This window comes from Gopherus evgoodei, chromosome 1, assembly GCF_007399415.2.
Source record: "Gopherus evgoodei ecotype Sinaloan lineage chromosome 1, rGopEvg1_v1.p, whole genome shotgun sequence".
NCBI lineage: Eukaryota > Metazoa > Chordata > Testudines > Testudinidae > Gopherus > Gopherus evgoodei.
Genome location: NC_044322.1, coordinates 339733778 through 339751627, shown reverse-complemented (window position 1 = coordinate 339751627; position 17850 = coordinate 339733778). Strand labels below are relative to the sequence as shown.

At 40.8% G+C, this 17850-nt stretch overlaps 1 protein-coding gene across 4 annotated transcripts in view; it reads left to right on the top strand.

Annotated features, from left to right (window-relative positions):
- Window positions 1-17478, top strand: part of PIK3CG (phosphatidylinositol-4,5-bisphosphate 3-kinase catalytic subunit gamma) — a 60922-nt gene extending 43444 nt beyond the window's left edge. For all 4 annotated transcript variants that reach the window (XM_030550372.1, XM_030550541.1, XM_030550277.1 and 1 more), the window contains 4 exons: window positions 683-813; window positions 2328-2439; window positions 4621-4778; window positions 14783-17478. In XM_030550372.1, coding sequence (XP_030406232.1) covers window positions 683-813; window positions 2328-2439; window positions 4621-4778; window positions 14783-15064 — 683 coding nt within the window. In that variant the 3' untranslated portion in view covers window positions 15065-17478. The remainder of the gene's footprint in view (window positions 1-682; window positions 814-2327; window positions 2440-4620; window positions 4779-14782) is intronic.
- Window positions 17479-17850: the final 372 nt, after the last annotated feature.

Genomic DNA, 17850 nt, shown 5'->3' with positions numbered 1-17850 from the left:
TTTCAAGAAAATTATATTCTTTTGTACTTCCTAGATTCCCTTTTCCATGTGATGGATCTAAGAATTGTGCACCCCTCAGTACCACAAAAAAGGATATTGTTGGTCAAATGAAGGAACAGTCTCAGCTCATTACTGAATGTTTTCTCAGGTTAAACTAGTGTTCTTCAATATGTGACTCTTTGGTGCACCACTTCAAGGTCTCCTAGAGGTTACATTCCCTTGGACCAAAATCAGAGGGTCATGATAGACAAGTGGTCTGCCAGAGCATTTACTTGCGGATTTCCCCAGATCTCATTCTTCTCCCCAATCTTATTCAACGTATATATGAAGCTACTGTTTGTAAGCCAACACACAGATTGATGTTCCAGCAATATGGAGACTACTCAGATCTAAATTCCATTAACATCAAATATAAAAAAGAACCAACTTTCAGCTTTTTCAGTACCTGGATGGAGATATTACATTTGCAATATTTGTACTGTAGTGTTGCTTGAGACATAATGACTTTGAATTGTGACAATGCAACCTCCTAATGTAAATATCTCAACAGAATATAAGACCTTCACTCTGACTTTGTGGCTCTATGAAATAATACGCAGACAGCACTGCTTCTATATATATACGTATATATATAAAAGTGTTTTCAAAAATAAAATTCTTATTTCCTCCCTGTCTTTTGTAGGAATGATTGAAATTGTGAAAGATGCTACAACAATTGCCAAAATTCAGCAAAGTACAGTTGGCAACACAGGTGCATTTAAGGATGAAATATTAAATCAGTGGCTGAAAGACAGATGTGTGATTGAAGAAAAGGTGAATTCTTAGACACTTTTGAATTGGATTATCAAAAGCACCTAAGTGACTTAGGTGCACAAGTCCCATTGAAAGTCCCAAAAGTGTTCTGTAACACACACCCTACATCCTCTTTGTAAATTATTCTGTTTTGTTGTTGTTTTAAATTGGTTCACAGGTTTCATTAACATAGTTTGTTTTTCCTTTAAAAATAAATGTTACTGTGTGTTGTAGCAGAACAAGAACTATGGTGTGTATGATGGGGTGTGATGTAACAGGGCAAAAGGAAAGCTAACAGTCATAATCCTGAGTAACAAGGTGCTTTTTTATCCCTTTTGTTGATGATATTTGGAAGTGATGCATGGCAAGCTGATTAGACTGTTAGGCCTGGTCTACACTGGGGGGAAGGAGCTAAGTCAATCTAAGTTACGCAACTTCAGCTACGAAAATAGCGTGCTGAAGTTGACATACTTAGAGCTACTTACTTCACTACTTACTCCTGCACTTCAGTAGGTCAACTGCTGATGTTCCCCGTCGACTCCACCTACGCTTCTCGCTCCAGTGGAGTACCGGAGTCGACGGGAGAGTGCTTGGTGGTCGACTTATCGTGTCTTCACTAGATACGATAAATTGACCCCCGCTGGATCGATCGCTCCAGAGGTAAGTGTAGACAAGCCCTTGGGAAGGCTGTAAAAGGCAGCATTGTTTAAGGTTAAGCACAGGACTGGGAGCTAACACAGGCTTTCACACTGATTTGCTGTGTGGCTTTGGGCAAATCATTAACCTCTCTGCATGATTTTTTCCTCTGTAAAAGTGGGATAACAATATACATGTAGCTCACAAATGTGTTGTGGTAAGTAATTAATAAGGGCCTGATCCTGCAAGGTGCTGAGTGCTGTGTAGGATCCTGTTCTTAGTGCCTATACTGATATTTGAAGGTGAAGTGTTCTGTATAAGCCAGTGGTTCTCTACCTGCAGTCTGCAGGCCACATGTGGTCCAATTAGCACACAGCTGCAACCCAGCTGTGTGCTAAAGGTCGCCAGGCCCTGTGGTGGAGTATGGTTTCCTGGCTGCCTGGCATGACAGGGTCTGGGCTGCCCAGCTCGGTGAGGATCTGGGGCTGCCAGCCAGCCCCACAGAGTACGGCCTCTGGGGCTGCCGCCTGGTCCTACATAGCAGGGGTCTGGAGTCCAGGGCTGCCACCCGGCCCTACAGGCTCCACGGTTGGAGTTGCCAGCCCCACACAGTGGGGATCTGGGGTCAGAGATTCCCCTCGGCCCTACACAACAGAGGTCCAGTCCAGGGCTGCCACTCATCCCCATACAACAAGGGTCTGTGGTCCAGGGCTGCCATCCGGCGAGGTCCAAGATCGGGCTGCAACCCAGCCCCACATGGCATGGTTCAGAGTCCCTGCCTGCCGGCTCCCCGCCCAGAACTCCAGTCCTCCACAGATGTGGCCTACAATGGGAAATAGTTTGAGAAACATTGATATAAGCAATAGAATATTCTTACTTTTATTCTTGCTATTCATTAGTTTCAGGCAGCAGTGGAAAGATTTGTTTATTCTTGTTCTGGTTACTGTGTGGCAACCTTTGTACTTGGAATAGGAGACAGACACAATGACAACATTATGATTACAGAATCAGGTGAGGTTTTTTATGAATTACATACTTAAAATAGGGACTGGGTATGTTTTAGTAGATGTGTGTTTTAACAGATATTTAACTGATATTTACATTTTACTCATTAATCATCATATCCCTGTACCTTTTATTTATTAACATTTGTATTTAAACTGACTCACAGATATGTAAGACTGCACTGACTGGAAGTCAGGGTGAAAATGTTTAATCATGTAACATAAATAGGGTTGGTAACATTTTTATTGATGTGCATAGATTCTGTGCTACTGGTTTAGCTTTATGGACATTTATTTCATCTGTTTTTTCTGTATAATTTTTTAAATGTATGTAAAACCCAAATTCCAAAAAAGTAAAACAAAATCAACAACTTTAGCACCCTGATTCTACCATCAGAAACATAGATGCAACTCTGATTAAGCTTAATGAGCATAAGAACAGCCATACTGGGTCAGACCAAAGTATCCTGTCCTCTGACTGGTCAATGGCAGGTGCCCCAAAGGGAATGAACAGACAGGTTATCATCAAGTGATCCATGCCCTCTCACCCAATCCCAGCTTCTGGCAAACAGAGGCTAGGGACACCATTCCGGCACATCCTTGCTAATAGCCATTGATGGACCTATCTTCCATGAATCTATCTAGCTCCCTTTTGAACACCGTTATAGTATTGGCCTTCACAACACCCTTTGGCAAGGCGTTCCAGAGGCTGACAGTGTGTTGCATGAAAAAATACTTTCTTGTGTTTGTTTTAAACCTGCTAGCTATTAATATCATTTGGTGTCCCCTTGTTCTTATATTATGAGAAGGAGTAAATAACACTGCCTTATTTACTTTCTCTATGCCACTCGTGATTTTATAGACCTCTATCATATCCCCCCTTAGCTGAAAAGTCCCAGTCTTATTAATCTCTCCTCATACAGAAAGCGTTCTATACCCCTAATCATTTTTGTTGCCCTTTTCTGAACCTTTCAAATCCAATATCTTTTTTGAGATTAGGCAACCACATCTGCACATAGTATTCAAGGTGGGGGCGTACCATGGATTTATATAGAGGCAAAATGATATTTTCTGTCTTATTATGTATCCCTTTCTTGGTGATTCCCAACATTGTTAACTTTTTTGACTGCAATGCACATTGAGTGGATGATTTCAAAGAACTATCCACAATGACTCATCTCTTTATTGAGTGGTAACAGCTTATTTAGACCTCATCATTGTATATGTATAATTAGGATTATGTTTTCCAATGTGCATTACTTTGCATTTATCAACATTAAATTTCATCTGCCATTTTGTTGCCCAGTCACCCAGTTTTGTGAGATCCTTTTATAGCTCTTTGCAGTCTTCCTGGGACTTAACTATCTTGAGTAGTTTTGTATCATCTGCAAATTTTGCCACCTCACTGTTTACCCTTTTTTCCAGATTGTTTATGAATATGTTAAAATAGGACTGGGCCCAGTACAGATCCCTGGGGGACACCACTATTTTATCGCTCTCCATTCTGAAAACTGACCATTTATTCCTACCCTTTCTTTCCTATCTTTTAACCAGTTACCAATCCATGAGAGAAAGCAGAATTAGGCTGTTAGTGAAATGGCTTGGTTTCCAGTGAACTCAAGCATTTATATACCTTTATGAAAAGATCTTACGGAATTAGTGACTATGGAATATCTTTGTTATAGATATTTATATGATGATTAAAAATAACTACAGAAAGGGTTGCATTATGTATTAAATCCTAAAGGAATAATTTCTGTGGAACCATATTTGTTTCACCTCTATTGTATTTTATGGGGGCTTTTCCACAAGGGTATGTGGTGATATGGAGTTAAGACACAAGTTTTCATAGTACAGCTTTTTTTTTTATCATGTGACTTGGGACCTTATAACATATACATCACAATAGTAACAAGGCCACTAAGAGAAATAGATAAAGATATAGAAGTTCTGCCTGCTTATTAAGGAATGCAAAAAATAAATTTGAACAATAAATATTTTGCTCCGAGGCTATGATGCTGTATAAAAAGGAGAACAAATAGTCTGTTCTAGTAAACCAGAGTTATATTATAGTAAACTAATGTAAGATAAATCATAAGGTTGCTATCCATAGTATTATGGATGCCAGTGGAAATATTTGTCTGCTACTTATTTATCAGCCTAATCTTGAATTATCTTTCTTATGAAGGTAATCTCTTTCATATTGACTTTGGTCATATTCTTGGGAATTACAAAAGCTTCCTCGGAATTAATAAGGAAAGAGTCCCTTTTGTGTTGACACCAGATTTTCTTTTTGTCATGGGAACTACTGGAAAGAAGACAAGTATGCATTTCAGTAAATTTCAGGTAAGGAGTCAATCTTCTGATGTAAATAAGTTAAACAATGTTTAATTTTTTGAGACTAGCATTTGGTGCCTTAGTCTTCAAAATTTAAGACTCCTCTGTTAATAGAATGCACTGAACCAAAAATCAAATTCTCGGCTATTTTAGGCCCAACTAAATTCTCAAATTACCTATATGATTATGGGAACTATAATTCAAAAGGCACATATGGCACTTCTTGGCACAGCATTACCCTACAATGGAAATGAATGGGAAGACCTGTTACTCTATTTCATGTTTTGAATGGGATCACCCAGTATGACATACCAGGATACAGTCCAGACTAATGAGCAGCTATATCACCCCTGCCCGGCAACCTTGGATGCCTTACACTGCCTTGCTGAAGTAGCTTGCACCTGGGTCACTCACAAACTGCTTTCTTGCATGCAAACCACACCCTGAGTGTCTGTGTGTAACTGCAGCCTGCCAACCACTCTGGGTTACACTGTGTCTCTCCCCAGCCTCGGTTGTACTGCCAGGTAACCACAACACCTCCCCAGTCCCAGATTTCCCCCCAGAAATGTATTGTACTGCCCAGCTTTTTCCTGAACAGTACGAAATATTTTAACTCCATTACTCTTTAAGCGGAATGATATGACATTTTATTATCTCAAATAATTATTCAGGCACTTAAGTTTAAACACATTGGATTAGATGGTACAGTAAAACAAGTTTATTAACTACAAAGAGATTTTAAGTGGGTACAAGTAATGAGGTATAAAAGTCAGAAAAATAACTTTGTTTGAGGGCTGTGGGGTTTGGAACATATGTTAAAAACATCATACAGGGCAATCTTTTATAACTTTACATGCAATGTTGCCACACATTTTATCAGGACGATACTGACCATAACAAGATTTCAAATGATACCTTACAAGACATGTCTTGGAAAAATTATTACAATAGTGTTTAGGGTGTGAATATAGTGGTGTATTCTGTTAGACCCAGTTAATAGAGTCATTTTCAGTAGACTATTTGTTTATTATTAAGGTTCAATATATATATAAAATTAGAGAAGACTAATGGAATTTGCTAGAGTCAGCCATAGTGTGAGCAGGTGCTGTGCATACTTTTAACTGCTATGCCAGGGCAGCTCATTCCTGCTCTGCATGCCTATTTCAGTCCTGGAATTCTGTTTCTGAATAGAAATTTCCAGTTGTCCTGAACCATGGTAGGTTCTGTAGTATTTTTTTCATATGTCCTAAGTGTAGGATAGTGTTTCCTTCTCTGGAGTGCTATCGTTTAACAGTGAGGCCTTCCAAAATGGCTAAGGACATGACGTGGTCTTTTATAGGACCTGCAGAAGAAACCTATGTAGTAGGCTTAAGAAAGATAAGACAATGGCTTCCAGTGCTGCTCCTCTGAGATGTTTAAAATAGGCATTTTCGGGGTAAAATCTTCTATATTTGAACATACATGTGTTGTTCTGTCTTCAACTAAGCTTTTCTGGAACAAAAATTCCCATTTCTAAACACAAAGCAGCTGCCATTTTCCATCCTGTGCTTCTAAAAGTAAGTGAAGACCCACTGCTAGTTTTGAGCCTTTATTTTAAATCAAAAGCAGTTCCAGCATCATCTTAGTGTGAATGGATTTCATTGCTCTAGCAGTGCAGAATTCCAAGTGACCTGCAGATCCACCATATTTGTAAGGTGATAGAACATTTAAAAGTCAAACTATTGCAAAGCCCTCTATAAAGCTAGGCATTTCTTGGCTGTTGGAAGATAGGAGAGTTGAACCCCCCTTCAAAGGAGGATTTGAACCGAACATAGCTGTGTACCAGTGCAGAAGTGCTATTGCAGACGCTGTGTAAACCATGCTTGAATGTAGGGTTCAAATGCCAGTGTGAATTGGTAGGTCATATTCAATCTGGAAGCAGTGATTAGATAGACAGCAAGAAAATATACCCCAGGAGAACTGTGAGAAGACATTGTAGCTACACTGTACTGCAATTCCCCAGTGTTGTTGCACTGAACCAGTGTAAACTGGCACATGGGACAGTGACTTTCCCTGGGATCTGGGAAGCTACACTACTGCAAAAATATCTAATGAAGAGAAACCTGAATTCTGGTGTGGGCCTTAAATCACAATCTTTTCCCCCAAATCTAAATTGCAGTCCTCTAAATCATACAGACATTGTTGCATGTAAGATGGGGCAGTCTAATTTCCGTTCGTGCCAATAACCAGATAAAAAGTAGTTAACCCATTCATATTTTCTTGAACTACAATTCTGATAGTATAAACTGGTCAATTATTTATCTTTTCAAAAAGTACAAGAGGGAGGATTTAGGGAGAGGTTTCTGTAATAACAAAAAAAAATGTAACTGCATTTGCAGTTCCGCAGTATTACAGTACTGTCTCAAAATTTGTGTTCTGTCAATGTTTTAAATGGCTTGTTGTCTTCAAAACAATAAAAAGAAAGTTAAAAATAAGGTGAGAACACCAAATAAGATACTTTCCTATACTAAAGCTGTATTTTTAGTTATAGAGTGTTTAAAAAATGTGCAATATCTTTTTTATTTCAATAATGCTAGTTATCATAACCTTTTGTAATAGTAAGTGTTTCATTTGTTGTGACTGACTTTGCTTACTAGGTATTAATGGAAAGGTTCATTACTGAGCATTCATTAATTTTTAAGAGTGCCTTATATTAATTTGATGTTCAGCCATATTGCAGTTTTATTCTTCAGAGAAATCTTCTGTAATGTACTGCTCTGGTGTTTATTCCTCTTCAAAATGTCTGATTTTGCCCCTCTGACAGCCGTTGAAGACCATAGCCCCATGTTATTTGGCAGATCTTAAAGAAGCTGTTAGTTAAAAAATAGTATCTTTGATAAAGAATAATGCAACATAACATACAGCTAGCTATTACATTTCCAAAGTTACCAATGGCATGGCATATAAAGCTAGCAACAAAGACGCATGGTACAATATTGTCTTGGTCATTTCTATCAGAGCTTAACCTAACTTTTGCATTTTCTGATAAAAGCAGCAAAGAATCCTGTGGCACCTTATAGACTAACAGATGTTTTGGAGCATGAGCTTTCGTGGGTGAATACCCACTTCCTCAGATGCATGTGGTGGAAATATCCAGTGGCAGGTATATATATGCTAGCAAGCAAGCTAGAGATAACGAGGTCAGTTCAATCAGGGAGGATGAGGCCCTGTTCTAGCAGTTGAGGTGTGAAAACCAAGAGAGGAGAAACTGGTTCTGTAATTGGCAAGCCATTCACAGTCTTTGTTCAATCCTGAGCTGATGGTGTCAAATTTGCAGATGAACTGAAACTCAGCAGTTTCTCTTTGAAGTCTGGTCCTGAAGTTTTTTTGCTGCAGGATGGCCACCTTAAGTCTGCTATAGTGTGGCCAGGGAGGTTGAAGTGCTCTCCTACAGGTTTTTGTATATTGCCATTCCTAATGTCTCATTTGTGTCCATTTATCCTTTTCCATAGAGACTGTCCAGTTTGGCCGATGTACATAGCAGAGGGGCATTGCTGGCATATGATGGCGTATATTACATTGGTGGATGTGCAAGTGAATGAACCAGTGATGGTGTGGCTGATCTGGTTAGGTCCTGTGATGGTGTCGCTGGTGTAGATATGTGGGCAGAGTTGGCATCGAGGTTTGTTGCATGGATTGGTTCCTGAGCTAGAGTTATTATGGTGCAGTGTGCAGTTACTGGTGAGAATATGTTTCAGGTTGGCAGGTTGTCTGTGAGCAAGGACTGGCCTACCACCCAAGGCCTGTGAAAGTGTGGGATCATTGTCCAGGATGGGTTGTAGATCCTTGATGATGCGTTGGAGGGGTTTTAGCTGGGGGCTGTATGTGATGGCCAGTGGAGTCCTGTTGGTTTCTCTCTTGGGTTTGTCTTGCAGTAGGAGGCTTCTGGGTACGCGTCTGGCTCTGTTGATCTGTTTCCTTATTTCCTCGTGCTGGTATTGTAGTTTTGAGAATGCTTGGTGGAGATTTTGTAGGTGTTGGTCTCTGTCTGAGGGGTTAGAGCAGATGCGGTTGTACCTCAGTGCTTGGCTGTAGACAAGGAGTGAAGTTCTGGAACAGCCTTCCGAGGGAAGTAGTGGGGGCAAAAGACTTTTCTGGCTTTAAGACAAAGCTTGATAAGTTTATGGAGGGGATGTTATGATAGGATCGTTAATTTGGGCAATTGATCTTGGATTACCACCAGATAGGTCTGCTTAATGGTCTGCGGGGAGATGTTGGATGGAATGGGAACTGAGTTACTGCAGAGAATTCCTTCTTGGGTGCTGGCTGGTGACTCTTGCCCACATGCTCAGGGTTTAGCTGATCGCCATATTTGGGGTCGGGAGGGAATTTTCCTCCAGGGCAGATTGGCTGGGACCCTGGAGGTTTTCGGCCTTCCCCCTGCAGCGTGGGGCACGAGTCGCTTGCTGGTGATTTCTCTGCAGCTTGAGGTCTTCAAACCAATTTTGAGGATTTCAATAACTCGGTCCTGGGATAGGGGTTGTTATAAAATTGGATGGGTGGGGTTCTGTGGCCTGCCTTGTGCAGGAGGTCAGACTAGATGATCAGATTGGTCCCTTCTGACCTATGAGTCTATGATGTGTCCGGGATGGAAGCTGGAGGCATGAAGGGGAGGCATAGCAGTCGGTAGGTTTTCGATATAGGGTGGTGTTAATGTGACCATCACTTATTTGCACCGTGGTGTCAAAAAAGTGGACCTCCCGTGTAGATTGGTCCAGGCTGAGGTTGATGGTGGGGTGGAAGTTGTTGAAATCATGGTGGAATTTTTCCAGAGTCTCCTTCCCATGGGTCCAGATGATGAAGATGTCATCAATGTAGCGTAGGTAGAGAAGGGGCGTGAGTGGACGAGAGCTGAGGAAGCGTTGTTCCAGGTCGGCCATAAAGATATTGGCATATTGTGGGGCCATGCGGATGCCCATAGCAGTGCCACTGATCTGGAGATATATATTGTCATCAAATTTGAAATAGTTGTGTGTGAGGATAAAGGCACAGAGCTCAGCAGCCAGTTGTGCTGTGGCATCATCAGGGATAGTGTTCCTGACAGCTTGTATTCCATCTGTGTGTGGGATGTTTGTGTAGAGAGCCTCTACATCCATGGTGGCTAGGATGGTGTTTTCTGGGAGGTGACAAATGCATTGTAGTTTCCTCAGGAAATCAGTGGTGTCACGGAGATAGCTGGGAGTGCTGGTGGCATAGGGTCTGAGTAGAGTCCATATATCCAGACAGTCCTTCAGTGAGAGTGCCATTGCCCGAGATGATGGGGCGTCCAGGATTTCCGGGTTTGTGGATCTTGGGTAGTAGATAGAATAACCCTGGTCGGGGCTCTAGGGGTATGTTGATTTCTTCTGGTGTTAGTGTAGGGAGTGTCCTGAGTAGATGCTGTAGTTTCTTAGTGTATTCCTCGGTGGGATCTGAGGGAAGTGGCCTGTAGAATTTGGTATTGGAGAGTTGTCTGGCAGCCTCCTTTTGGTAGTCAGACCTGTTCATGATGACAACGGCACCTCTTTTATCAGCTTCTTCGATGATAATGTCAGGGTGGTATCTGAGGCTGTGGATGGCATTGCGTTCTCTACTCAGACCCTATGCCACCAGCACTCCCAGCTATCTCCGTGACACCACTGATTTCCTGAGCTCATGCTCCAAAATGTCTGTTAGTCTATAAGGTGCCACAGGATTCTTTGCTGCTTTTACAGATCCAGACTAACATGGCTACCCCTCTGATACTTGACATTTTCTGATAGTTATTTAGTGGACTTAAGATGTGAAAGGATACTAACTATGTCTTGAAACTCTGTTTTGCTGAAAGCAATATTGACGCTTTTCTGTGTCTTTACCACAGAAGTTCAATTTAGAAGAGCAGAACTCGGATCTGAGAAGAATAATATTTTAGTGCCCTTGTAGGTGAATTTTCTGGCTGCCTTCAATGCCTTTAGAATTCTCTTTGTTCTTAATGTCCAAGAGTGTGCCAGTGGTACTGAATTTTTCTTTTCCAGCTTTTTTGGCTGGGATCTCGCAACTCCTTTTCATATAGGAGGACTTCTTAAAACAAAATTATCTGTGAATCAGAGGTTTGGTCCTCCTTTAATTTACAGAAGCCTTAAAAATGTTCTGGTTTTACCCTGTATTTCTAACATCTTGAGCCATCTGTCTGCTGGGTTTTTGTTTTTATTATTAGCTTAGATATTTCACTCTTAGCATTTTGCTTCGCCCTACAAACTTGATAATGCTGTGTTATTTTTCTAATAATGCCTGAACAACTTCCTCAAGAGATACCCTGTGGCTACCAAATCATATAGATGATTGTTAGGAAAAGTGATAGGGGAAAAATACAACTCATCTTCATTTAAAAGTACTAATTTGTAAAATAAATTGTGCGTTGAGAAGAGTGGGTTTGTACAGGTGACTTTGGACAGTGTACATTAGAAAGGTGCCAAAACTTCTAAAAGTGATCCCCAAACTTTTCATGTAGCACCCCCTTACCTCTGTCCATCCCTCCACCCCCTGGAGCCACAGTCAGAAGCCAGGGCCAGGCATGTGGCCATGGGTGTGTGGCATGAACAGTAGTAGGGATGCCAGAGCAGTGACAGGCACCAGGGGCCAAGGGTGGGGCCACAGCTGGGGGGCAGGTCCGGAGCTGTGGCTGGAAGCCGGAGCTGTGGTGGGGGGCAAGGCTGGAGCAGAGCTAGGTGGCACTCCCTCCCTGCTTCCCATGGGGGCTGGCCAGGACTTTGCCACCCTCAACCCCCGAATGTTCCTCTTTGCACCCCACAGTTTGGGACCACTGTTCTAGCTAATATCTAGCATAGCTTTTTGGACCTAAGTACTCTCATTTGTCCCTTTTGTTGTGTGTTTAAGGGGATTTTTTTCTTTCTTGCACTATGTCTGTCTTCAGAGATCATTTTGCTTTATTGTGCCTGCAAGGATACCTCAGGTGGGTCTATAGCCATGTACCTGAGGCAATCTTCTTCATGTCCTCGATGCATACATATGTGGTTTTCACCTCTCTGCCTCTTCAAAGAGTAGATATCGGCATCCTTTGAGAGTGCCAGTTCAAAACTGACTTCAGATTATACATAGACAATTAGCTTTAGTAAGTCATTGCAGATTCTCAGAAATCTCAGTGTCCTTAGACTAAATGTGAGACCTGATGAAGCAACTTTCTTTATGACACCATGGTTCCTCTGCCCTGGCACCAACAATATTGAGATATAACATCCAGGGGAAAATAGTCTCCCTGGAAACCAAATTTCTTTGATTTCATAAACTGATACAACTATAAAAAGTGCTCACATCTCCTTCAAGGGGAAATGAATACACATTAGTTTTTGTGCCGAAATTTCCTTGTTTGAAATGAATATACAAATTAATATACAGAAAGACACTAATCCCCATAAAGTTACAGATGAAATGAGTTTTCTATTATAAACTCAATTCTGATCAACATAATCTATCCCCAACTTTGTCAGCACTAAACCAACTGATCTTAGATTTAACTGAAGAATTTATTTGGAAAATTTTAGGCAAATGGAGAGGTTTGGGAGAGGTGAGAAATTATTTAAAAACCTTCTTCTGGAACATCTTCCTAACCTGTTTGGCTCTTGTCACTCCTACAGCTGTGCTGGGATCACTCTTTCCAAGGGATGCAGGGCATGAAAGCAGGATTTCCCCCTTAATGGTCATGGCTCCATAGTTAACATTTATTTGTTAAAATGGGGTGGTATGCAGGCTCTTAAAGGACTAAAAAAAACTAACCCTGATTTAAAATGAACACACTCCAATAGCATATTGATAGATTTTGGAGAAAGTTACCTGGAAATACTTTGATTGCTTAAGGAACTTAAACTGACTTATTTTGAAATTTGTGGAAAGTCTAATCTTAAAGATAATTCATACACTTGGAAGTATAGACGTTACCATAAAATTTAACTTTGATTTTTTTATTTTCTATTGCTTGGTTTTGTTTTGATTTTTTTTAATAACTATTACTTGGAAGGATTTTACCTCTAAGCTATTGAAATATACTGTCTTAACTCTAGCAGTAGTGTTTTCTTGAATATGGAGCTTCATTGCATTACTTCGCTATGTTGGTTTTGAGAAAACTATTTCTAAAAGTAAATGGGATACAGATTTAAATAAAATGAAAGTGTTTACAATTAGTCACTTTCTATTAAATAGTCTTTTGATTCATTGTACATTTAACCAACCTATAAGGACTGTTTGCCTTTCTAAAGCTTTAAATGATGTACCAGTGTAATTAGATAAGGTATATAGGTAAGTGATAAAGCAATAGTGATAGCAGAAAATATATTCTTACTCCAGTGAGCTCAGTATGGCAGTCAACTATATACATATATACACACCTCTACCCCGATATAACGCTGTCCTTGGGAGCCAAAAAAAAATAAATCAATCTTACCGCGTTATAGGTGAAACCGCATTATATGAAACTTGCTTTGATCCACTGGAGTGCACAGCTCCTCCCCCCCAGAGAGCTGCTTTACCGCATTATATCTGAATTCCTGTTATATTGAGTCATGTTATATCGGGGTAGAGGGGTGTGTATGTGTACGTACACACACACACCACTCCTGCAGCAAAAATGGGGTAACTTAAAACTAGAGCTGGTGAAAATGATAGCTATCTATCAACAAGATGAACCTTAACAGTGTTCTCCATTAAACATGTAATCATCTCTGTAAAGTGTATAGAGATATAAAAAATAAATATTCCCCCAGAAGGTCTGCTGAATTTATTACAAAATGAGCTTGTTTGGATTCTCCCATGATAAAAGGAAATGCTACTGATTTTAGAGAAAGATGGTAAATTAATGAGATTTCTTTCATTGTTACTGGCAATCATCATGCATTAGGAAAATTAAACTTAAATCCTCTTTTTCACTAAAAAGCTTATGTTTGATTAATTTATGTAAAGTTGTTACAGAAAGCCCTTTCGTTTTTGCAACAAAACACGGCCCCATGCCTCAATAGCTACTAGTGCATCCTGAGCTATGGATGGGGAAGTTCAGGGGTGGTAGGTCTGTAGAAATGTTGGTGGTGCCCAGAACCCGCCCCCCCCCCACTCCGCTCCCCACTTGTCTAAGGCTCTGGGAGGGTGTTTGGGTTGGGGGAGGAGGAGGTCTGGAGTGCAGACCCTGGGGTCGGGCAGGGGATTGGGGTGCAGGACAGGTGAGAGGTTGGGCTTTGGGAGGGGTACAGGATCTGAGATGGAGTTTAGATGTAGGCTGTGAGCTTGGGCAAGGTTGAGGGTGTGGGAGGGGGTGAGGGGTGCAGGCTCTGGAAGGGAGTGTGGAGGGCTGTGGTGCAGGCTCTGAGAGGGAATTTGGGGGCAGGGAGGGGTTGTGGGGAAAGGAGGTGCAGGCTCTGGGAGGGGGTGGAGGGGTGCAGCACTTACCTGGGGCTCCTAGGCAGGGCGGGCCAGGAGTGTCCATGTGCTGCTACCTCCAAGCACTGCCCCCGCAGCTTCCCATTGGCTGCAGGGGCACTTGGGGCAGGACATAGACCCACCCCGCCCAGGGGCTGCAGGGAGGAGCTGGCAGCCATGTGGAGCGAGTGGGCTGGCAGCTGCCAGCTCCACTGCCCTGCCGGTGGTGAGTGGGGGCCCTAGGCTGTTCTAAATGGCCCGGGAGATGCACAGGGTGAGAGTGCCCAGGGCAGAAGGCGGGGCCAAGGGAGAGGCTCTGCCTCAGACAGGGCTCGACCTGGGTCTGTAGTACCTGGGCACCAGGAATATTCCTGGTGTCTGGGCACCATGGGCCCATAAATTTCACCACCCATGGGGAAGTTAGCTTAATGTTTCTTTTAAAATGAATAGTAAGGAAATTAAGCATCAGCAATTTAACATGGTTGATTAGTACTGTGTAAATCAATTTTAAGCAAGTTCCTAAATGAGCTTCCTAAAACTTTTGTTTCAGTCTGCTCACTTAGTTAACAACAAAACTTTCTTTCCTCTTGCAGGACATTTGTGTGAAGGCTTATCTTGCTCTTCGACATCACACAAACCTGCTGATCATTCTGTTTTCCATGATGCTAATGACCGGAATGCCCCAATTAACCAGCAAAGAAGATATTGAATATATCCGGGATGCTCTAACTGTAGGTAAAAGTGAGGAAGATGCTAAAAAGCATTTCCTAGATCAGATTGAGGTTTGCAGAGATAAAGGCTGGACTGTGCAGTTTAACTGGTTTCTACATCTTGTGCTTGGAATCAAACAAGGAGTAGAAAAGCATTCTGCCTAATGTGTCTGTAAAGTGAGTAACTATGCATAACTAGAAAGTTATCAAGTCTGGGTGTTTACTTACAGCTTACTAGTAATTGAACTATCTAAGTTGCCTTTTAATTTGCTAACAGGTTAAATAGGACTTCTAAAAATGGCAAACTGTTTCGTAACAGAAAAAGATTTTCTGGAGTTGCTGACATTGCAAATACTGTTTTTTATTTGTTAGTAGCTTTGCTGATGTGGCCTACCATTTTCCCATTTTTCTAAAGCTACAATGAAGACAAAGGCAAAGCAGGGAGTGGAGCCTGGGAACTGAAACATGGGTGCCCTGTGACTTTCCCCTAAATTATGCAGGCCCTTATCAGGCCCTTCAAGAGATGGAGGATTTTTATTTATTTTAAATACTCTGATTTGTAAGTGCCCCTACAGGATGTATACTTCAGGATAGCTTTATTACCAAGCATTCTTCACCCTCATTCTCCTTCATCCTTTCCTTAACTCCCCTTGACTAGGCCTAAAAGAGAGTCCAAGTTTAAAAATTAGATTGACCTAGCTACATTGCTCAGGGTTGTGAATAGTTTCATGCTAACTGCCAGTATAACCACAGCTAGGTCAACAGAAGAATTTTTCCATTAACCTATCTACCACCTCTGAAAGAGGAATTAACTACATTCGTGGAAAAAACAGTTGATGGTAAAAAGAAGTGGCTCAGGACCCATTTGTAAATGTTTATGGCTTGTCGTGACCCAGTAAATAGTCTGGGGATAGAGGCCCTGGGATGGTTTCAATCGGATCCTGTCTCGGGTGGGGGGGGAGAGTGGGGGTCCTGCCCAGCACTCACCCCATAGTGGCGGCTTCTGCATCTCCTGTGCTGTAGGCCTGGCTGGGCTTGGCTCTCAGCGTTGCAACCTCCAAGGTTGCAGCGCCACTCAGGTGTGGCCCCGCCTCCCTGACTGGATTAAATTTGTGTGAGTGGAGTTGTGATTTGGCTCATGAGGTTGCAGTGTCACTCACTCAAATTTGGCCTACTTGGACTCCTGTCCTGTTGATAGCTGGCCCAAAGCTGAGTGGTGCTAGGACCCCAAAGGTTGCAAAGCTAGGAAGAGGGAGATGAGCCCAGCCAGCCCTGTGGGACTAGAGCCACAGAAGCTGCCACTAAACCCTTTGAAACATTCTGGTGACCCAATTTTGTGTCCTGACGCAGGGGTTGAGAAACTGTGGACTAGGAAAAACCTTACATTACCATTGATTTAGCTTCCTGAACCATAAAACCAAAGACCTAATTGGCCCTTCCACAGAACATCTCCTTTACCTTAAAGTTCCTGGGTTTGCTCTGAATTTTAAATTTAAGTGTTTCAATTTTCATTTAAGTTCCTTTTTTAAATGAACATCCAATATATTCTATTGAATCTTGATGCTTATATAGTTTTCTTGTGCAATTACTAGAATTCTGCCTATATATTAAAAGCTTTATAAAAGTAATTTCCTTGTTCCTCCAAAAGAATCTTCTCTAACAACAATTGACATTTTGCCAAATGTTTAAGAAGCCCAAAGGTTGTTTATTCTTCAGAGACATATTTTCAAGTTATACCAATCAGGAACTAAAATGTAATCTTTGAAATGGTGTATATTTTGCTATTTATAGTGTTTTATTTTTGAAGTTATTTTAAAAATAATTGACAAGCTATTTATGAAAGGAATTAAATTTTTTTTTAATTTAAGTATAAACTAAATCTAAAGACAAGGAAATACTGAGGTCAAATATTAGGTGTATATTTAACTATTTCTCTAATAGGATATCTGAAAATAATTAATTGATCCTATTAATAAGAAAAAAAGCAAAACAGTTTATAGCATGGAATTTTGCTTCTGACTTAAATTATTAATACTCTCCCTGCTGATTAATTGATTTTACCAAAGAGAGAAGACAGCTTACAGTATGGCCTATTTGCACTTGTGCCTATGTAATTGCTTCTTTCATTACATAATGACATGAGTTCTACATTAAACCCAGATGATCAACTGGATTTGCTAATTTGTTATTGTTTGTATCCATTTCACACTGTTGCTTAGATTTTAAACAAGAACTACTGAGTGTTCTCTTAAAGGATTGGTAATAGATGTACTGTAGTTGGTATCTCAATTATGAAACAGAATTTTTAGTTTTTAAAATGTAGGTGCTTAATTGGTTGCTCTCCACAAAGTATTTTTGATGTGTAGGGTAAATTTTGATGAGGAGGTCCAAAATGCTTACATGTTATGAAATTATTTTCCATTCTGTCACATAATGACCCTGTGCAAAATGGTTTTCAAAGCATGTTGAGGTGTAAAATGATTAGTATTGTGTCTAATGCAATATTCTTGGGTGTGTGCTCTATAGTCCTGAAATGAATTGTCTGATGATAAATCATGAAATAAAAGGATTTCTTTTTCAAAAAATAGTCTGTTTCTCCAATAATTCAAAAAAAACTTGTATGGAACTTCTGGAAGAAATGCTATTCAAAGCCCAGCTTGGAGGAAATTTTTATTAAGTCTAGAACTCTTCAAACAGCTCTCCCAACCCTCCTAATTCTAGAGACTTGGTTGATATGAAACAAAAGACGACTCCATTTTCGTGATTATCCACCCTGAGGGCAAACCCCCATTTTCTAATGGGATTTTATAAACCTTGGTTCAGTTCTTTAAAGCAAACTTGATTTAAATTATGCTATGATTTAAATTAAATTCTCTGCTGTTAATATTAGTACCACTGGAGTCAGCAATATTAGAAACAGCAGTTGCAATTTTGCCAGATAATGCCATTCA